General features: G+C 35.6%; 1 protein-coding gene across 5 annotated transcripts in view; it reads left to right on the top strand.

Annotated features, from left to right (window-relative positions):
* Nucleotides 1-23,214, top strand: part of CTNNA2 (catenin alpha 2) — a 1,068,594-nt gene that overhangs the window by 137,302 nt on the left and 908,078 nt on the right. For 3 of the 5 annotated variants that reach the window (XM_069493843.1, XM_069493842.1, XM_069493839.1), the window contains exon 2: nucleotides 6,272-6,378. In XM_069493843.1, coding sequence (XP_069349944.1) covers nucleotides 6,277-6,378 — 102 coding nt within the window. In that variant the 5' untranslated portion in view covers nucleotides 6,272-6,276. Of the gene's footprint in view, nucleotides 1-6,271; nucleotides 6,379-23,214 lie in introns of those variants that run through there. The other 2 variants (XM_069493841.1, XM_069493840.1) reach the window with 1 other exon arrangement.

Genomic DNA, 23,214 nt, shown 5'->3' with positions numbered 1-23,214 from the left:
TAATCATGTCCCATTCATTTATTTTTGTTGCTGCTGTGATTGCCTTGGGGGTCTTCATAAATTCTTTGCCTAGGCCAATGTCTGTAAGAGTCTTTCCTACATTTTCTTCTAGAATTCTGATTGTATCACACCTAAGGTTTAAGTCTGTTATCCACCCTCATTCGGGTTGTTGACTGAATTCAGTTTCAGGTGGTTGTGGGACTGAGGTTTCTGTTTCCTCACTGGCTTTTAGCCAGAGCACGCTCTTAGCTCCCAGTGGCTACCCAAATTCTTTTTCATGCTTTCCATGTGGCTCCTATAGTAGCTAGGTCATGTCCGTCTCACAATTCAAGTGCTTCTGCCTTTCCCTTCTGCCCCACTTGTCTGACATTTTGTTTTGCTATATCTTTAAGACTTTCTCTTCTACCTATAGCCAGAAGCAAGTTCTGCTTTTTAAAGGCTCATGTAATTACATGGTGTCCACCCAGGTAATCCAGGATAATTTCCCTATTTTATGGTCCACTGATTAGTAACCTTAATTACATCTGCAAAGTTCCCCTTATCATGTAATGTAATGTATTTACAAGCATAACACAAGGGGGCCAAGGCCACTGGAGCCAAAATTTTGTCTATTTGGCATTACTCATCAAAGGGTCTTTCTCTTGACTTTGCCAGGGCCCTGTGTGGTTCACTAACTGGCTCGGTCTCACAGCAGGCATCCTATTTTTGCCACATAGGACAAAAGGTGGCTTGAGGAGACTGAACTGGAGACCTGTCCTGTTTCATCAGGAAGTACCGCCACATTCCCCATGAGCTCCTGCTGTTGTTGTCTTCCTTACCTAATCTAGAATTCCTTTATATCCTTCCCCTGCCTCTTCCTCTCTCCTTTCTCCTTCCATACCTTCCATTAAGACCTGGTGCTGTTTAAGTGAAGTATATTCTGGTAGGAGTCAGGATGCCTTTTACTCTCTAGGAATATTTAGAGGATAATCAAAAAGCCACCTTCCTCCTTCATTCTCCAGAAAGAACTGGCTCCTAGTTTGTCATTCCTGTCCATATCTCTGTTTTTCTCCTGTGATTCAGAAATTCCATGGTACAACTAGAATAAGCCTAACCCTTGGTTTTCTTCTCTAGAAATAGTAAATCATAGTGGTTGTGAGCACAGACTCTGAAGTCAAGACAATTTAGTTTCAGATTTTATGACGATGAGCAACTTCATTAACTGTTTTATGTCTCAGTTTTCCCATTTACAAATGGGAAATAATACTAAAACCTCATTAGCCAGTATTATATTACTCATGGAGGTAGCAATATAATTCAAGGTTTCCAGGCTTGATTCCTGAAATGCTGAATAATTTAGAAAATTCTCTTTCTTTCTAATCTCTCTCGCTTTTTCAATACATCTGTGTTTTCAAGAATCTTGTCTTGCAAGATCTCCAGTGGCACTCCCACCCCAATGGATGTCTTGATGCCTAGGGTGATAATTGTGTAGACAGCATTGTGAAGAAGAAAAACCATCACTTTTGTATGTGCAATTATTCCATTGATTTTGCAGAACAAATCTATTAATTATATAAGATTATTACCATTCTTTTTTACAAATGATGAAACTGAAGCTAAGTAACTGACTCAACATTTTACATCTGAAGATAGGTGAATTATCTCCACACCTTTCTAATAATGATAGGCATTATCAGTCATTAGTTTCTTCTGAATTTGCCTTGAACTAAAGCTAGCCTATCATATAATAAAGCTTCATGGAGTTTGATGGCAGCGGTGCTCAGTCAGTATTGGTGAAAAGAAAGATTCATGCGGAGAATCTGAAGCGGGAGCCCTGTGGTGAGAAAGCAGGTTTGGGGGCAACTGGAAAGCATCCTGGACTGTCACTTTAGGAAAGAACAGTAGAAGGAATGGAGAGAACTCAGAAAGATGAGGCAGAGAATTCCAAAGGTTTTCAAGAAAGTTTTGAAAAGGGGAGTTTCTGCAATTAATGGTGCACTGCATTAACATATTGGGCATTCAAAGGCATTCTTTGGGGTAGGTGACCTTGAAACAGTTTCTACTGTCCAAGACACTGTCCAAAGGAAATGAGGCACTTGACCTGTTGTTGCTCATAAGGGAGCTCATTTCACTCTGACTTGTCTTTTTGTCAGGTTTTGTGCTTTCTATTATGAGTGACAGATGGCTCCTAGCATCCTGGCCCATGTCTCTTCCATAACACTACAGAGTCTGAAATTATATAAAATATTACCAGGTGGGTTATGTTGTCATTTATGTGGAAACACAATTTGATAGTTTTCAAGAGGAAAATCTTCTGAGAGATTAAAGAAATTGCCAAAAGTTTGCACTCAGACTTATAAAATTGTGAAATATGGAAGAAGACAATCCTGTTTTTGTTATTCACTATCCTTGTTTTTCACTCTTTTACTGTGTCCAGTCTGTGTATTCTAAGTCTCCCTACCAAAGGCAAGTTAAATATGATTTTTTTCTTTGAAATCAAATCAGCGAGAAAAAAATTAATTGTTTTATATACACTTCTTTTGTGGGCAAGACAGACTGCATTAATTGCACAGATGTGTAGTGTAGAATTGACACTGTAAATTATTTCATCCTCAAAAAGATGAAGGGCTGGTGTGACTATACACTTGATTTGTTCTTTTGTCTTCTCATTTGAGTCAATTTGGTTGTTTCACACAGAGGACTATAAATCTGCATCTCTGTTTTTAATAGGTGCTTCCAGATTTCTCCTTGCAAAAAAAAATAATCCAAATTTGGGAAAATAATAACAAGCACCACCAATATTTCCAGAAATGTTAGCATACATTCAATCCATTAAATTATTTAGTCTTCACAATAACACTATAAAATACTTATTATCCTGATTTTTCATTTGAGGAACCTGGAACTCAGAAAGGGCAGGTAATTTGGATAATATCACAGAGTTAATAAATCATAGAGCTTCAATTCAAACAAAAGTATTTCATACCATTGTGTTAGTTAGCTACTGCTGAATAACAGTTAATGGCAAAATCTCAGTGGCATACAACAGCAATGATTTTTTTCTTGATCCTGTGTTGGTGGTTTGGTTGGGAGTTGGCTGGCGAGGCTTAACTTGGGCTGGGCTCCGGCTGCAGCTTGGATTCAGATTTTCTCTATGTGTGTTGATCTTCCTTTTTGTACCAGTGGATTATAAATGACTGTCATGGCAGATAGCAACAGTGCAAGAGGGCAAGCCCGACCAAGTAAACACATTTAAAACATCTTCTCACATCATATTTCCTAACATTCTATTGGCCAAAGCCCTGATATCAGTAGGCCAGGGACAGATTCTCTTCTCAAGAAAATGAGGATAGGGAGAAGGTGACTATTTACTGAATAATCATTCAATCTACCTAAAAGCCTATGTAATTTCTCTGTCCTTCATAATTTATAAATATTGAATGTACAAGTGGGTTGATATTCTCTGATAGGAGTCACCATACTGTGTGTGCTTGTCATAGGGGCCACATACAAAACTGTTAGTTCCTATTACTGACTATAATTGTCCCGCTTCTTTGCTCTGGAGGATGCCTGATTTATTCTCTCTCCTCTTTTCTTATATGTCTTGCTAGAACTCTGTAGGCAAATACCATCAGTAAGTGACTCTAGAAGACTATGATCATGATTACTAACCTGGAATGTAATCAGTTTTTTTTTCTGTTTTCATGTAATTTCAATTGGCCAAGGGCTTTGATAAAGAAAATGTTTCTAATATAAGGTCTAATACATACAGTAGAAAGCAATCAAATGTGCTGAAAATAGTAGGACATAGCAAGACAGAAACACTTTTTCTAGAAATAGCATATTGCAAGGATTACACCAGCTCAAGTACCACAGGCAGGAGAACTTCTTACCTTTCTTTACCTTGTGCTCAATAGCTGAATTGAAGCTAAGATAACCAGAGGCAGTTCTATGTGACTATTAGATCTCAACATTGTGGGTTTAGAAGTAGGGATTTTGCACTCTCACCCCCAGCTCCCATCCTTTTCCTCATTGTTACTGTGGGTAATAAACCAAATGGTGAAAAGATTATGGGGTAGAAACAGAATTCCTAGTTTTAGTCCCAAGTGTAACAAAAATAGCATGGCTGGAAAGCAGCACTTAAAGGTTCTATGAGTAGGTTTTTCCTTTCAAAAGATTAATGCCATGTAACCTTTTCTTGCCTTTTTGCTATTGAATTTTACCTGTGTCACAAGAAATGACTGAGAAGATTGATCCCCAAGGGAATAAATTAAGTTGAGCGATTTGTCCGAGAATTCTTATTCTTTCATTTTTAGATTTATATGGCCTCTGTGACCTTCAGAGCTCAAGGGTGTAACCAACTCTTGCTTCTTGGCACACAGGTGGCCTGGGGTCTTTGTTCAAGGAGTATCACTGATTTCTGCCTGATGCACGCTGGATTTGTGTCTCTGTTGTGACTAGACCAGCATTTTTGTTTCTTGTGGCAGCATTTTTTGAGTGTCATTTTTTAAAAATTGGAACATCCGTAAAAGAGTTTGCATGCCTTCCTTGATCCACCAGCTGTACACAGACATGCTCATGTTACAGTGGAAATTCTCGACACAGTCTCACCCAGTACCTTTCGCTACCATGTTAAAATCTCTTCATTACCAGTTATTCAGCTTTCCTATAGAACTCCCTGTTCATCACCATCATTATGCCACTCATGATTCCATTAGAGTTTAAGAAGGGTTCTTAGGGAACTTCCCCAGAAATTTGCAATAACCATGTCATAAATACTGGACCAGAATCATTTAGGTAGGTCTAGCTGCAGCAAGGATGAAGGTATCCCAGTGTCTGCAGGAAGCATCTGGCATCTTTATCCCTCTGCAGCATGAGCAGGCATGCTCCCCAGCAGCAGAATTCTGTGCATGTCAGAGCCGCTTTGTGGCAGTTGGTAGTGTGAATGGGAAATGTGTAAAGTGTTTTTAGGTTTTTGGAGGACAGGCAGCATGTCAGTGCCAGCTATTGTTGTGGTGAAGGAACCCAAATCTAAATCGGTCTGTATGGTTGGATTGCTATGCTTAGTTTATTTAAAACATGGCATTTGGAGAGAGTTAAAATACCAGTACACTGTGTTTTTGCCTTTCCTTTTTTTTTTTCTTTCCAGAAGCAAATTGGTTGGGTCTATTTGCAGAAGGATTAGCTGTAGGAGGGCCGGACCTTCTTTACAGTGTTAATTGTAGTGGAAATACTCATCTATATTGATTTATAAGGGTAGAATTGAGTGGAGACATTGATTCAAAATAAGAGAACAGCCATGAACACTTTGATTTATGGTGGTATTAAGGCAAATAATTCAGATTCAGTTTGTATAATCTAAGGTTGCTTGTCCAGTGGTTAGATGTCAAAATATATTCAGCAATTTCTTGATAAGAAATACACCCCTGATAAAATGTATAATTTCTTTTCTTGAAGCTAGGACCATATTTTTTTGTGCTTGATATGGGGCAGGCTGCTACCTGTGTATCAGTGGTTCTTAAGTAAAAGAGGATTGCTTTAAAATGATATAAATAACCTTATCAGACACTAATTTTATGGGACAAGGATGTAAACGTAATAAGTAATCAGAAAGCATGTAAATTGAAGCAAGATAATTTTCAGAACCATTAGCACTGAGTTTGCAAGATATCTTTAAAAGACAGAAACTCTGTTGTTCCGTGGAGAAAGATATCCTCTGGGGTCAGTTTGGATGTGACAAGAACAAAGTAGCCTTTTGTAATAACAGGGGGTCCTGCATGTGGTAATCATGATGGATTTACTTTGCTTCTTGGCATTTTTTTGCTGGTCTCCCCAGACTGACTTTAATGCCGCTTCCTCAGTTCTCCTATAGCCTGTCTCTGTGTTCTTTAATCATATGTGTCACAATGAGGAATAATTGTTCTTAGACTTGGCTGTCTCTGTCTTTAAACCGTAAGCTACTTGAGGACAAGATCCAAGTGTTTCCCAGCACATAGCAGATAGGTACAAGTACTAAATATCGAGTGAATGAAATATTCAGGTGGCAAATGGGTCCCATAAATTGGTCTGATGTACACTGGTATGCTCAGGGTCCTCAGTTTTTAATCTGAGTCCAACACTGCCACCTCACACAGTACGGCTCTGGTTTTGCCATCTCTAACTTAACGAAGTTGGACCAGAGTGATAACCTCCAAATGTGTTCTAAGTTTCAGTGATTTATTGATTTTTAACCCCCAAAGTAATATTTATTTTGATGATCATTATTTCTAACTGATAACATGTGTTTCAATAGGGAGCATGACTTCGGCAACTTCACCTATCATTTTAAAATGGGACCCCAAAAGTTTGGAAATCCGGACACTAACAGTGGAAAGGTTGTTGGAGCCACTTGTCACTCAGGTAAGGGATGCTTTAAACACTTTGTTACATATATATGTTTCTATTGTGATTATATCATGATTCTCCAAAGAATTTAGAAATCATTAGAAGAGAATAAATCATGCTATAATGCAGATTATTGAATATGTATCACTGCCTGAACTATGGGCAATCTCATTGCCCTATAAGATTTGAAGTGGCTTTTAAAAACTATTCATATGATTTTTGAAATTAAGTTGATGAGATAATTGAAGAGGGGGACTTAGTGAAGGGGGACCTCATTTGCAGTAATGGATTCCAAGTCTAAATAAACCATTCCTCCCTTACTTTCAGATGCTAATGCAAAGTTAGGAAAAACTGTGTTGACTGAGAGCAATGTATATTTATTGAATTACTTTTCTTTCAGTTTATAAGGAAGGATTTATCCTGTGGAGTGATGAGATGTTCCATTTTTATGTTGTCATAGTTGTCGTATTTCCACAAGATGACTGTCAACAGATAAATCGTCAGAATTTTTAAGTTTCAAAAATTAATTTTTAGTGTCTTGTGAAGCATGTTTTTTTTTTTTTTTTTTTTTTTTGCTATATTAACTGAAATTCCTGGGATGTGAAAATTCAAGTTTTTAATGATGTATCTGTAAACAATTATTACACCAAATTAAATTAGAGGCTATTTGTATTGGTTTTCTATAGTTGCTGTAATGAATTATCATCAAGTTAGTGGCTTAAAGCAACATAAATTTGTTATTTGATGGTTCTGGAGGTCAGAAGCTCAAAGTCAAGGTATTGGCAGGGCTGCATTCCTTCTGGAGGCTCTAGCAGAAAATCCATTTCCTTGACTTTTCCAGCTTTTTAAGCCACTTACCTTCTTTGGCCTCTTCCTCCATATTCGAAATCAGTAATGCAGCATCTTCAACTCTCTCTCTGACCTCTGCATCTATCCTCCCATCTCCTCTCTAACATTGCCCCTCCTGCCTTCTTCTGCTAAGCACCCTTGTGATTATATTGTGCCCACCCAAATACTCCAGAAAAGTCTCCCATCCCAAGATTCTTAACCTAACCACATCTGAAAAGTCCCTTTTGCCATCTAAGACAACATATTTACAGTTTGCAGGGTAAGGATGTGGTTATCTTTGGGGGACATAATGCAGCCTGCCACGGTCTGCCCTCTGGCCTTCAAAAATTCATACCCTTCCCACAAGCAAAACACAATCACTGTGTCTTCAGGTCCCCAGAAGTCTCAACCCATCAACTCAAGTCCAAAATCTTATCTAAATTTCATCAGCTTAAAAGCCCCAAATCTTATTATCTAATTATTTAAGTTAGGTATGGGCAAGGATCTGTTTATAATCCATCCTCAAGCAAAATTCCTCTCTTTCTGTGTATCCATGAAACAACAGAAGAAATTATATGCTCCCAAAATGCAATGGTGGAGCAGACATAGGATAATGGTTATGGATATTCCCATTCAAAAAGGGACAAAATGGAAGGAAAAAGGAGTTATCAGTCTTAAAAAATTTAGAAATCCACCTGAGCAAACTGCATGAGATTTCAAGGCCTGTGAATAATCCTCTGTGGGTTGAGTCTCTGCTGTCTGGGCCTGCTCCTCCACCCACAGAACCATTATTTCTTTTTCACGAAGTGTTAACACATATTTTCAGCTGAGTATTTTTGTTATCCCATTTTCTACCTGTAGAATTTTGAGAGTCCAACAGCCTTTTTGAATTTCATCCTTTCCCTGTACATTTCAGTCCAAGCTGACAGTATTTCTACTGTTATAACACTCTCAAGCACCTTGTGATTTTCATGTGTATCTTTGGAATTCACTCCGTTAGAAAACAGGCTCCTCCACAATCTTTCCTGGAAGATCCCATCTCCATTTTTGGTGCCTGTTGAAGTGGCTGAGGGAATCCATGAATCACATGTTTAATCTCTTCTGAGAGCCCTCTATTTACTCTGAGCTTTTAATCCATAGAAGACACTAGTAAAATGTTATCCAGACACACGATTAGCTTTCTTTCTGAGCATGCTTTTCGGAAACTGAGTCTCCTAATTTTAGTCCTTTGCAATTTTTATAGGCTAAGAATTTTCCAAACTATCATGTCCTGGTTCCTTTTAGCTTAATAGTTTCCACTATTCATCTTTTTCCTCCCACATTTTACTATATGCAGCAAGAAGAAACCAGGCCACTCCAACACTTGCTTAGAAATCTCAGCTAAATGTCCAAGTCAGACCAAGTTCATCACTTACAATTATGATTTCCGCATAACTCTAAGAATCAATTCAGCTGAGCATTCTGCCACTACATAACAAAAAGATTCGCTTTTCTCCAATTTCCAGTAACTTGTTCCTCATTTCCATCTGAGCCATCACTAGCCTCTTCTCTAATGTCAATATTTCTACCAATAGTCCATTTATGATGACTTAGGTATTCTCCCAGAAGTTAAAAATGTTCTCTGCCGTGCTCCTCACTTTCTTCCACATCTTCACCAGCAGAGCCTCTAACATCTGTATTTTTAAGAACAGTCTGTTCAAGGTAGGCTAGGATTTTTCTAACATGATTCTCAAAATTCTTCCAACCTCTGTCCATTACCAATTCCAAAGCCACTTTTTATATTTTTGGTATTTATAACTAGCAGCATTCTACTTCTCAGAACCAAAATCTATATTAGTTTACAATTACTGCTATTTTTAACACATTATCACAAATTCAGTAGCTTAGTACAATACAAATTTATTACCTTACAGTTCTGGGGGTGAGAAGTCCTAAAACTAAGGTGTTTGTAGGGCTGTATTTTTCAAAGAGGCACTTGGGAAGCACCCAGTTCCTTGCCTTTTCCAGTGTCTGTGGTCCATCTGCATCCCTGGTTTGCACTATCTTCTTCCTTTTCAGAGCCAGCAGTGCAGCACCTCCAAATTTCTCTCCCTGACTTCAGCTTCTACTGTCATATCTCCTTCTGTGACTCTTAACTCCATCACCTCTTTCTTATGAGGACCCTTGTGATCACACTGGGCCCAGTCAGATAATCCAGGATGATCACTCCAGCTTAACTTTCCTAACCAAATCAAATCTGCAGTCACTTTTGCCATTTAAGATAACACATTTACAAATTCTGGGGATTAGAAAGTGGATGTCTTTGTATGTAACTGGTAAAACATTTCATTAGATTCATGTATATTTTCCATTTGGTCATGATTCTTGTTAACTCTATACAAATTTCTCCGAGAAACACCCAATATTGATAGGCTCTTAGATTTGGGAGTGTGTTGGCTACCTACTAAGGTTGTGGTCTGTAGTATAGGACTTATCCATGAATTGTTCATTATTGGTTGACAATAAGCACAAAATTGAGAAAAAATGGAGGATAAGCACTTTGAAATTTTTATAACAATTTGACAGAGTAATTTTATGTCTGCTGAACCTAATAATAAAATTTGGACTTGTATTTTTATCTCTTTAAATTTTTTAAGTATGCATTTTATTGTACTTTACAAAAGCTTTGGTTTGTGAGATATTAGAATAATAAAAATTTAGCCTTTAATCATAGATAATTTGAAAAAAAAATGTTTTAGGAGATATTTTGGAGTCAGAACAATCTGGTCTGAAATGTACTTTTGCCAGAACAATTACATACTGAGTGACCTTTTCCTAGCCTTGGAGTTTTCCCTTCAGAGTACATATAAATGTATTTATTCCTTATCATACAAATTAAATGAAGCAAAATATTAGAACATAGTACCTGTTATAAAGCAAATGTTGAATAAATGCAGTTTCCATTTTTCTTGTTTTGATGGCTATATATCCAGGCTTATACTAGCCATAAACCAATCTTGTACAATTCAGTGAGAAGGGTATGAGTGAATCAGGCATGGGCTAGCACAATATTACACTTATACACACTGTAAGTTCTTAAAATTTTTATATATTTATATTTTACTTTTGAATTTAGCTCATCTAAAGATAAGCACATATAAGATTATAATTAAACATTGTCTTTTCCATATAGCTTTTAGTCCAATTATATAAAGTCCTTTCATCAGATAAAAGCAATGCTTCAAAAATATTTCTTTAATTTTAAGGGCAGTAAACTAATTCACACTTGTTTACATAATGTAGCAGAATGCTTCAAACTCTTGTTGAATTTCACACAGTGATTTAGCACTGTAACTAGGCTTAACATGCCTTCAGTATCTCCTTGTATCTACATGGTTTAAAATTCCTTCTAATGTTTCTACCCTGATTAAAAGAAAAATCTTTCACAAATTGGATTTCCAAGATGGAATTTTCTATATGGTATTATTTTCCTTTAATATTATGGCTGTGTTATCAAGACTAACCACTTCCTCCCCTGGATTGAAACCTTAATGATAGGACTGATGTCTGACTGTTGACTCTTGGAGAATGTATGAATAAGAAAGGAGAGATGAGGAATTATTAGATATAAACCCTGTATTCAACATTTTAAGCAAAATGTGAAACTGAGAGAGAAAACTAAACCAAGGCCCCAGCTGTATCAAACACATGCACATAACTTTATGAATTGAATGAAATTCATAGCAATATTCAGTGATACAGCATGCCCTTAGCTATCCCACGGTTTCTAATAAGGATGGATAAGGGATAAAATGAAAAACAGAAGTTAAAGGGTTCTGAGTAAAATTCATTCACTGTCATAAGAAAAATGACACTAGGAATGTACTGTTGATAAATATTTAAAATATCCAACAAAATTTTACCTCATTTCAATAATGATGTATATGAGGATTACATATTTATCTTACAAAGTTAAATGGCAAAATTCCTTTTGGAGAAATTTTACATTATTAAAATAAAAAAATTGAAAATGAGAAGGAATTCATCTTAGGAAGTTAATCCTTGAAAAAGATACTTCAACTTTTTATAAATTCAAGAAAGTAAGGATTTTTAATAGGTCACATTCTGTGATAAGCTTTATTAGAAAACTAAGAGACTTTATTAGAGAACTAAAAGAATTTATTAGGAAATTAAGAAGCACTCTTAGATAACTATTAGAACCAAAGGGAAATTACAGACTATATATGAGTTAATGAAAAAGAAGATCTCTTTTAACAAAATATACACATTCAGTAAGAGCTGTGCTCAGTATGGAATTTTAACTTTAAATGCTTTTGTTATTAAAGAAAAAAGATAAAAATAAACTAAGTACTCATCTTAGGAAATTAGAAAAAGAACATCTAAAGAATATAAGAAAACAGAATTTAATAACAATGAAAACTGGAATCATTAGACTGGACTACAAAAGTAAAAAGGTTAAATAAATTCAAAATTTGATTCTTCTTTGAAAAAGAAGAAAAAAATCCCTCAAGGAAAAAATTATGGAAAATATGTAGAGAAAGAATATATAAGATTATAAATAAGAAAGCAGAAATAGCTCCATGAACAAGAGAGATTAAAAGCAGCGTAGTAGAATATGCTTGTGACTCTGAACTGATGAAACATGAAAACCTCAAGGAAGGGAATGAGTTCTTATAAAAATTTAAATTAGAAAAATGTGCACAAAAAAAAAGTGGAAACTAGAATAAGCCATATAAATAGTATAAAGGTCTGTTATCAAAAAGGCACCAGAACAGATGGATGTGTAGCTGAATATTATCAGATAGTTAAAGAACTGATAATTGCAACTATTTCAAACAAGAAAAATATGGGAACTCAATCATTTTTAGAGACCATAACTTTAATATTAAAGATTCAAGACACTTCTAAAAACTTTTTTTTAAAAAAGAACACTGATGATCCTATCTCATTTTTAAGTTTAAATGCAAAAGAAAAAATCCTACATAAAATATTAGTAAGTAGCATCCAGCAGTATATCAAATGATCAGCATATGTATAACAAAAGAGGATATTTAGGAATATAATGGTCATCCGCATTAATATGAGAGTAGGGTTAGGTTACTAGATATAATATAAATATATAAAAATAAATAATTGTCATCTATTTAAAGCAGAGAGAAGTCAAAATAAAAATATTTTCTTCATAATTTAAAAAAATATATAAGGTCAATTATTTTTCCTTTATGAAATGCATATCAATTTTGTAGTTTTACTTTATTTGCAGTTTTGTGATTTTTCCACACCGTTTGAGCAGGGATAATGTACATACCGGCTTTGGAGTTAGAGAGATTTTTGAGTCCAGTATTCATGCTGACATCTTGAGTAGATTCCTTAATCTCTCTTCAAATGTAAAAATATACATAATAATAATTTGCACCTCATTAGATTATTGAGGGATAAGTGAGATCATATTTTTATGTGACTATAGAAATGCCTAACACTATGTTTATACTAATAAAGGCTTGCTCTCAATACCATATTCTTCACTACTTGATAGTAGTGGCTTTCAACTTTTTAGAACACGAATGCCATATCTAACATAGGGATTCATTTGGATATTGTCTTTATAAAAACATTTTAATGCAGAATTATAAAAAGAATGTTTTGCTCATTACATTTAATTAATAATAATTAAAGCAGAAACCTCTGAGGTTATTGGGAATTCAACAGTCACCATTTCAGTAAGCTAATGAAGCAGAGGCCATCATGGTAGGACAGAATAGAATTTGATGGAATTTTGTTCTTTATTTTTTTATAGAAAGGTGAATCTTCAACTTAAGAAATAACAGGAAGGATCTGATAAAAGAGTACCTTTGATGTTTAATGAGCTGTTCTAAATTGGCCTGATAGAGAAGGAACCTCCCTAGAAGATGAGCTCTCTTTAATCATTTCCAGTTATTGTTTCGAGTAATGTTCATGGGGCCCTGTGAAGTTAGGCTCTGGTGAATTCTATAGCTGAACCATTTAAAATTTTACTCGAAAAGTTAATAATTATCTCAAAAGCTAAATAATTAGATCTTTAGATATTTTAAATGTTTTAAATTTTTAAAATTCAATTTTATACTTTGAAAAAAGTAATCAATTTTCTCTCTCTTTCTATACTAATTCATTATAAAAGGAGTCACTTGTGTGTGACTCACAATGAGAGTTAATTCCCTTGGTGCATTTAAAATCAGGGAAACAGGAAGTTTAGATTTAAAATCAGGGGACTTAGAGCTAAAAGTGATTCCAGAAATAAACCAATACTGAGAAATGAAGTAACTTCTGAAAATTGAGCCAGTGCCTTTCTTTTTCTTTTGCTATACCATGTACTTTTTTACACAATTTACAAAATACAGTATTTTATGTATGAATTTGCCAAAAGAATCAAAGCATAAAATGAGGTCTTATTGTACCCCTTTTTCCATGTATCCAAAGAACATCATTATTGAGAACCACCTTAACTCACAGTTTATTCATGAGATTCAGAGATGAGTAATTTAGATGGTTTCCATGGTGACAATATAGTGTTACTATAAGTTGTGCATGCATTTTTGTCAAAGGATTAAAATTGTATGAAAGGTAAAGGCAAATGATGTGAACTCTATGAAGCCTGTTTGATCTTTGACTAACTTCATGTAAAGTATGATTAACCTATTTCCCAATATTTTTTGCCATTTTTATTTATTTACTTATTTTCCTACTGGGTTCCATTTTCATTTTTGGATGGTATTTTTCTTGCCCAGAAAAGTGGTTCAGTTTATCTGTCTCTAAAAGAAGTTTTTGGGGTGAATGAATGACCTAAAATACTATTAATATAAGTTTATTTAAAACCTCTGTATCCTTTCTTGTCAAAGAAAAAAATATATATATATTCATAACAGGATTTGAATATAAGTAACTAGGTTGTGACTTAGCAATTTACCTTTATCACATACATTAATAATTACTCAAAAGACTATAAAATATTTATGTTATAAATATAGTTTCATCCCTTAATATGAATATTTCTTAAATTGTGTTTTAATAGTAGGTCTTTAGTAATACCTAAAGTAGTTATTATATTAGAAGTACGTCTTCAAATTGAGGTCACTTGGTAGATTGTTTGGCAGTTATTTTGTTTGCCACTTCTGAAATAGGAGTTTAATTGACTAGTATGCAGTCTGGAGTTAGATTAATTTCTGTTTGGGGATTATGCTCAATATTTTAATGTCTGCCACCAGAGGGGAGTGATGCTCTTTCTCTTCTATGGCCAGCTATGTTGGCATGTTTTGAAACTTGAGCAATGTACAGAGCCCTTTTAAACAGAAAAAAGAAAAACGTCCCAAATCCCAAAGTGAGCTTAAACTAGTATCAACGTGGAATTAGGTGATGCACGTATGTTAATCCATAAAGAAATTTAGAAAATCAGCACAATAAATACAGAAACAAAAAATTATTAATAATATAATCCATACTAATTTTACGGATGTTGATGTTTCACTGAAATTAAAACATTGCATACGACATAAATGTGGGGGTAACTGTTCTAGCTCCATGTCTTCTGTGTTTGGCAAACACAGACCACCCTGTGCTCGGTGATGAGTCACTTCTCTTCCCACTCTCAGGACAAACTGCTCAAATCACAGCTATTCGGTGCACCATGGTATCATTTCACTTTGTTTAGCATAAGAAGACTCACAGTTAACACTCAGCATCTGCCGGAGGTGGGAACCTGCAGCCTTCTATTTTCATAAAATCCTTTTATTTTTGTTAATACATTTTTGTTTGTATTTTATTTTTAAAACAAATCTAGATCAGTAAAAGAGAAGGCTCAAACACTCTGAATGAGTGTGTTCTATAATACTATTCTAATTATTAAATCTTGTTTTTAATTTAAAAAGAGGTTCTTGAGGGCTCCCCCACACTTTACTAAGGCCCAGCTCACCAATCCTCGTTTCTTTTATAAGTAATGCTTTGGGGCTTGCCCATAGGGGTGGTCCGAGATGCTGAACTAAATTTTCTAATTACTTTCAGTAGAATCTTGTGTTTGCTTTGAACAGTCCTTACTGCTCTGGTGTTAGGCGGAGCTGCTCTCCATGAACATGCAGCTGACCACAGTAACCTGCAGTCTCCGAAGAGAAAAGGGGGACAGGTGCTAATGTTTCTTGAGAAGATAGTAAGTGCCTGATGCTGTCCTAGTCCTAGGTCTTTCCAGGAGTTTTCCTTTACTCCTTGGGTCAACTTGGTAAAGTCAATATTATTTTCTCCATCTTACGGATGAAAAAAGAAAAACTGAAATCACATAATAAAAGGTCTAAGGTGAGTTAGACTGAGTAGATTCCCTCCTAAGGGAAACATAGGCTGAAAATACTGAAATGGTAAGTTGGGAGTACACCAACCACAGAGAATGTGTAGGGTAAAAAGAGGAGAGAGTAAGGGAATAAATTGAAGGGGTGGGGAGGGAAGAACTATCAGCATTAAAAGACAGAGGAAAGGGAACAAGCAGAAGAGAACTGAACATATTTTTACAGCAAGGTTTTAGTACCTTTCCTTGTTTGCAGCACTTAATTGTCGTCCAAACCTGCTGTTGGCCGACATGCACACATGGCTTAAACAAATTTCCTAATATTCCAATGAGTAAGTTAAACTAAAAAAACATTTTTCCTATTAAATGGTTAATGCATATAAATACCCACACTAACAATATCTCTTTCCTTTATTCTGTTTAGCAATAAAATCAAGCCATAAAAGTACTTTCCCTCTTGTATTTTCCATGTCAGTAAATACTTAGCAATTATTTTCAATGGTAAAAATGGAATTTAAAACTAAATTTAAAAATGAAAGTAATGTCAGAGAAAGATAGTGATTATATTTTTATGTGCTTGAACCAAGACAATTGGTGAAAGAATTTTCAAGGGACAGACTTTGGGAGGTTAGCTAACAAAATTGCTTCTAACTATTTTTGAACAATATAGAAATATTATCTGAACTGGAAACCAAAAAATCCATTATGCTAAGCATGAGAATGCCTACCAAGTGACAGAACTACATTTACTCAGGAAGCCATCAACTAGCAAACTAATTAAAGCTTGTCAGAGATCTGAGATAAAGGATTAGAACATGTCAACACACCTGTTTTTTCATTTCTTGTCATCTGATTGAAAGTACAAAAGGTAAGCCTTGTTTTCACATAATTAAGGATGGAAGACCAGCAAAAGCAATAGAAAATCTAACTAGCTGTTTTTCTTTCATTTTGAAAACAAAACTCTCAGTCCTTGTAACATGGATATCTTGGCGTTGGTGGTACTATCCCTGTGGGGTTTATTTCCTACCCTACTGGCTGTACCTTCTTCCTTATTCTTGCCTTTACCTTGTTTCCCTTCCTAGCCTTTAGATGTTCATACTGTTCAGAACTTAGACTTGGTATTCTTTTCTTTCTTCTGCATTTTCTCCCCAGGTGATTCTACCCATTCCTATTGCTTCAGTAGCATCAATATGCTTACAGCACTCAGATTTATATCTTCAGTCTACACCTTTTCAATGAGCCCTATTCGCACACTCAGGACTTCTTAGTTTCTCTTTTCTCAGATCTGTCCACCTCTCTCCTAGTCTGCTGCTAAGTCTTGGTTCCAAATGCAAGTCCTCTCTCACTGTGACCAATATAGTCATCTTCCATATAATCCACCAACCTGCTTTTATTTACTGCGTATACATTCTCTACACAGCAACCCTGCTTAAGAACTTGCAATTGTTTTTCATTGCATTTTAGGATAAAATTAAAACTCCTAACCATGTCCTGATTTGTACCCTGACACAATCATCTAGTGCTGGTGGCCCTCCAATCATCCTGCTCAAGTCACAGGCCTGCTATCAGTTTCTTGGATATCCTAAGTTCTCTCTTGCCTCAGGGCCTTTGCACATGCTGATCATTCTGCATGGGATGCCTCCTTTCTGCTCCCAGAACTGACAACTTTACCTCTTTCAGCTCCTATGTATTATTTCCCTGATGTCACAAAGACCTCTTTACTGACTGCCCTTTTTTTTTAAAGTGCATGCTCCCTGCCCAACCTTCTGTGTGCTTCATCTGTGTCTTTAAGAGCCTTTATCACCCTTTTTAATTGTCTTCTTTGTTTGTGTGTGTGTATTTTCTCTGACTCCTCCACTAGGTGGAAAGCCCCAGGATAATAAGGGTGATGTCAGTCTAATTCACACATTAATTTCCAGTACTTTGGTTATAGGGGAACATGTTTGATAAATATTTGCTGAATGATTAAATAAACGCTTCTCCTTAAAAAAATTCAGCCTGTATACTTTCTTTTTGTTGGCTTCATTCTTCTAAAATTAGTAGTTAAATGTAATTATATGTTGCAGTATTTGTTTTATGAAAGATGTTGGCAATTATAACAATTGTTTGTTGTGGGATTTAAAGGATGATAATATTCATTGGCCTTTAAACAGCGTGTATTAATGTTTTAATACTTAGTGACCAAACTAAGCAATAATGTGTTTTTATATGTTGAAATCTGTAATATTTTACATTCATAATAAAAGGCATAGTACACATATATTGCATATGTATAATATATGTACATGTACACATAGAGAAAATTAATGATTCTTTTCACATTACATATGAATAATCTTTTTGTTTTCTTTAAAAAAATAACTGTGCTTGACCTTATGTTCAATGAAAACTTCCTTCTCAATTACTACTGTTCAAAGGCATTTATGGGCTCTAAATACAATGTTGGACAAAATTGTCTTCATTAAAGTTTCTCCAACCATTATGAACTTCCTGTTATTCAAAGTGATGTTAGAACACAGATATTGCATATAGCTGTTATTACTTTTGTGCCACTTGTTGGATTATTCCAATAAATCCTTCCTTTACCTCCTGACCATGGTTTCCAGATTTAACAAATAAAAATTCAAGACACTTAGATAAATTTGACTTTCAGATAAACAACAAATCATTGTAGCCTAATCCCATACACTATTTGAGGTATACTTATACTAAAGATATTGTTAGTATAGTCTCAGTTCTTAAATCAGCATTCATTTTATTGCTAATTTATAAATCCTAGGGAACACTGAATTTAGTATCTCAAGTGATTACATTAACAATGTCTGAAAGGATAAGCAGAGATTGTCAATACTGTTTTTCTAGAGCAATTTTTGACCACTTCACTTTAAATTAAATTCAAATTCCTCTGCAAGACTTTTCCTCCTTTATATTTCTTGTTGCTTCCTTTCTTGTCAGTCCTGCCTCGATTTCTACTCTCAATCCAGAAAGACCTTTCGATCTCTAGAACTCAGTGGTCCCTCATTTCACAAGTGCTTGGAAGTTCTCTCCTCTTTCACTTCCTGTTGTTGGCTGGCCCCTGTGTATCCCTCAGCTCTTACCTTAGATGCTGCCTCTTCAGCTTTTTTGACACCCACACAATTGGGTTTGATCTGCACTCTGCTCCCAGAGCTGCATTTCCCCTGTCATCATCTCATACATTTTAATTTTAAATGTGTGTGTGTGTATGTGTTTTAGTATGCATGCATGTTTGTATATGTTGTGTTTCATAACCATAGACCATAAATTCCATTCTCTGAATATCCTTGTCTTGGCATGGCATGTGATAGTGATTTAATAAATTTCTGTTGAATGACTTGAATAATCATGATCTCTTTGCTGACATAGTAAGTGACTTTCTTTGGGAAATGGGACTCTCTCTCGTCTTCTACTCTCTCTCTCTCTCTCTCTCTCTCTCCACTAAGGCAAGACTCCAAGCTATGCAGAACTAAGATACGGTTTTCTGGAGCAACTCAATTGCAGTTATTTATTAGATTATGCTACCTTTTAAAAATATATTTTAAAACATTAATGGGCTTAGCAGAGTATCATTTTTACTGGTCAGACTTTTTAGTCGTAATTTTGTGCTTTATCATCTCAAAAGTATGGTTAATCATTTCCATGTCATTATCTGGGCTTAGAAATAAAAGGAGAATAGAAAATATGCTTGATGATTTTAAAATGTTATGATCTCCTGCAGCATTTTAGTTACATTTAAAAATGAAAAAAAGTATAAACTACTTCAATGTGATGTTAATACAAAATATAGCCATTATTGTAAATGTATTGTGGAGTCTTGTAGTAATGGCTGAGAGGGTAATTTCATTCTCAACTGCAGTTTTCAATGGCTTATTTAACATGAACTCCCAATTTACACTGTTGACTGAGACTTCTCAAGCTTGTTTTCATCCCCAAGGGGAATTATATAAAGAGATGAGACACAAATCCCTTTGCTGACTTATTCAAGCATGGCAAAAATTATTTACCTCCAACTACTGAAAATTTCAGAATACTTTTGTGACTTATACACTTTTAAAATGGCTTCCAAATTTTATCCTTCACATGAGCATCTTCCCCAGAAAGAACAGGCACTGTAATTTAATGAAGTTTTACAAAATTTACCATCCTTAAATGTTATAGAAAATTAAAATTTTAATTGTGGAAATGTTTTGTTTTTCAGTGTGGCTTGTATAAGATCACTTTGGTGGGAGAATACTAAGAGGATGTCAAATTTAATTTATTTTCTTTTGCAAACTACTCTGTATCAACAGGTACTCTCTTTGTTAGTAGCAGAATTTGCAATTGCTTTCAATGTCATGAAATCAATTTTAGTATTTTGATTTGTATTATTTGTCTTCATTCTATTCATTTTTGCCTTTTTATAACTCTTTTTTTTTTTTTTTTTTTTGCTAGTTGATTTGGCAGGTGAGTTGTTACACACTCCTTAGCGGATTCCGACTTCCATGGCCACCGTCCTGCTTACAACTCTTATGTATCTATAAACCATGAATCCTGGTTATTATAACTTGTGTGTACTTCCTAGAATCGTGATTATTATTCAGCAAGCCATAGATGTTTAACCACACAAATATGGATGATGCTTGATAACTGCTGGCATAGGAGATCTGCAGATGTCACTGCAAAATTCTTTACATTGAGACTGAGCTAGGTTGCAAGGTAGCTAATTAATGTATATGCCAAGATCTGGCTGGAGAGTAGGTAACTCCAGGAGTAAGAAATACTAGATAGTAAAATAAGAAAAGATGTACTTTTTGCATGACATCCCTAAAATTGCTCTAGTTTGGTTTGAATATTATGACAGAGACCAGAGAACAGTTTGTAGACCTGTTTCTTCATTGTGCTCAGAACTTGACTATTCCCCCAGCTTCACTTGTAGGTAGGTGTAGACATGGAAGTGAGTGGGAGAGATACATACCCCTCCCAGGCCTGGCTCAGTAAGGCCTCCCACATGTCTCCAAGGCCTTTTCCCTAGCCCAGGCTTGATGCAGATGAGTACAGTGACTATGAAAACCACGTGTGGAAGCTGGTGGAAACAGAAGCTGAAAAGGGCCTGGAACCTTGAATCATGCTTGGAATACCCACTACAACCATTGGATCTAGATATAGAACAGGAAGGGACATAAAGTCCAAAATTTTGTGTTCAGCCACTGAAATTTTGAGTATTCTTATTATATTATAGCAGCTAGTATTAGCTGCTCTAATTCCATTAGTACTATGACATAACCAAAATAACAGTCTCTCATATAAAGTAGAAATTTATTTCTCACTCACGTACAAGTCCAAAATGGACCACTGAGTTGGGAAGGTTATTCTTATCCACAAGATAGCTTAGCCCAGGGATTTGGGGATTTACCATGTTGCTCAGACATCTTGCTGTCCATCATTCGTTACCGTTTGTGCTTATCTTTATGGTTCTAGATCACTCATCACCACCATATCCATGTTTCAGATGCTCAAAGGGGAAAATGAAAAATAAATACAGAGTATGTCTTTTTCCTTTAAGGGAGAGATCTGGATATTGCATATATCCCTTCCACTCTCCTCTGATTGTCAAGAGCAAGGTCATATAGCCACACATAGCAGCCAGAAAGGCATAAACTTAATGGTTCTGTTACTTAAAAGGAGGAAGGGCACAATGCATATTGTAGGACCACTAATAATCCCTATTTCACGCATTCTTGAAATTAATTTTTGGTGCATATCTGAAGCCCCGCCACCTGTGGACCAGTAGAATCAAACTTTTCTGCTTTGGACACTCAAGGCTAAGGCACATTCTAACAGTCAGCAGTACCTCATTATTTGCATTCATTTTATGGCTATGCAATTTAGATTCTGTTCTCCAGATTGATATCATCAGTGTCACAGTTATGGTTGTGCATTAAAAGCAAATGTCACAGGATATGATGGCATGGCCCCTGGAGTTTCAGCTACTCAGGAGGCTGAGACGGGAGGATCGCTGGAGCCCAGGACTTCTGGGCTGAAGTATACTAAGCCAATCAGGTGTCTACACTAAGTTTGGCATCAATATGGTGAATTCCTGGGAGTAGGAGACCACCAGGTTTCCTAAGAGGGGTGAGCCAACTGAGATTGGAAATGGAGCAGGTCAAAACTCCTTTGCTGATCAGTAGTAGAATCGCACCTGTGAATAGCCACTGTACTCCAGCCTGGACAACATGATGAGACCTCATCTCTGTAAAACTGTAAAAAAAAAAAATTAAAAACTGAATAAGCTTAAAAAAAACAAATGTACCACAAAGTTTAGAACCCTCTCTTAAAGCACATGTGTGGAGAATTATTTGCCCCAGACCAGAAACATACTGACAACCTGCAAAAATGTATTATTCTTATGATTTCCCTCTTCAAGTTCACTTATTTCCTGAAACTAGCTGAAGAAGTTTTGAGATGATCTGAAGATGATAATTAATTTTTGAGCATTCAGTCTAAGGTCAGGTTTACTTTTTTCTGTTAAATATATTTATTAATTTCATATAATTCATAAACCCCCAAAGAAGAAGGGAATTCAAAATTGCGATCTCTCAGGATTAAAGCTTTTTGTTCTTTGGTCACTTTAGATTTAGGCTTCCAAAATTTGAATAAAGAAAGGATGGTTCACTTCATTCATTCATTCTACACATATTTCGAAAGGAAGGTGATGGTGATCAGTAGCCTAAGGCTGGCAAAAAGGAAATGCTGTAGGAACACAGAGGAGGGAGGTGGACATTTGTCCTGGGCCTGGATTTAGAGCAGGAAAAGGTTTTAGGGACATCTTCCTGTTCTCCGATGGTTCTGTAGGCCTCACCTTTTTGGGAAGAAATGTTACTTTATAACAGTTTAGAATTGATATTTTAAATGACTCCATTTCTACTTTTTGTTCATGGCTGGCCAAGTTTGCTCTTTCTCCATTTAATCTGTTCTTCCTCTCCACAGACATCTCTCATGACTCCCTGTATTTCAGGACTCGGTAGGAATGACCACTTAACTGCAAAGCTGGTCCTAATGACCAGTGCTCCTCCAGTCTTCTCAAAGCACAAGCCTTTGCTCCTGTTCCCCTTGCTTAGTGGTGTTCACTAAGCAACCCTGGGGAGATGCTAGAATTTAGTGAATCTGTTGATGGTAAATATTTTTCAATGAAACATAGTTGTGTAGATAAATAATGCACTGGCTACAAAACATGACTCATGAATTGGAGACATCATCAGCCAAGGCACAGAGAGTTTTAGAGAGGTGCTCTATAAAAGGTCTATACACAGAACATTCACGTCTTAGTTTTGACTCTGTTGGTAAACATGTGACCTTTGGGGAATTACTCAGGTTTGTTGTTGTTGTTTTTTTTTTTTTTTTTTTTTTTTACAAAATGAGAAAATTAAAATGTATTTATCCTGTAATTCTTTACTATCTGAGACAAAAAAATAATTGTTTTAAAATGCCTAAGATCTAAGCCACTATAAATGCAAAGCCCCATAATTAATCTCATATTTCTGAATTCTATTACTTAAGTTTCTCAGTTCCACAATTATTCTCTGTCTCTGGCTTTTAGTTGAGGAAATTAACTTATAAAAACTCCTACTGTCTACAATAGAAGCTACAAATATCTGACATTCCCCTTCTTTTGAGTGCTGCCAGTACTCTCCTGTGATAGACAGAGATAGACAATTTTTATC

Source organism: Eulemur rufifrons, chromosome 19 (genome assembly GCF_041146395.1).
Source record: "Eulemur rufifrons isolate Redbay chromosome 19, OSU_ERuf_1, whole genome shotgun sequence".
Classification (NCBI taxonomy): Eukaryota; Metazoa; Chordata; class Mammalia; order Primates; family Lemuridae; genus Eulemur; species Eulemur rufifrons.
This window is presented reverse-complemented; position numbering and strand designations above follow the sequence as displayed.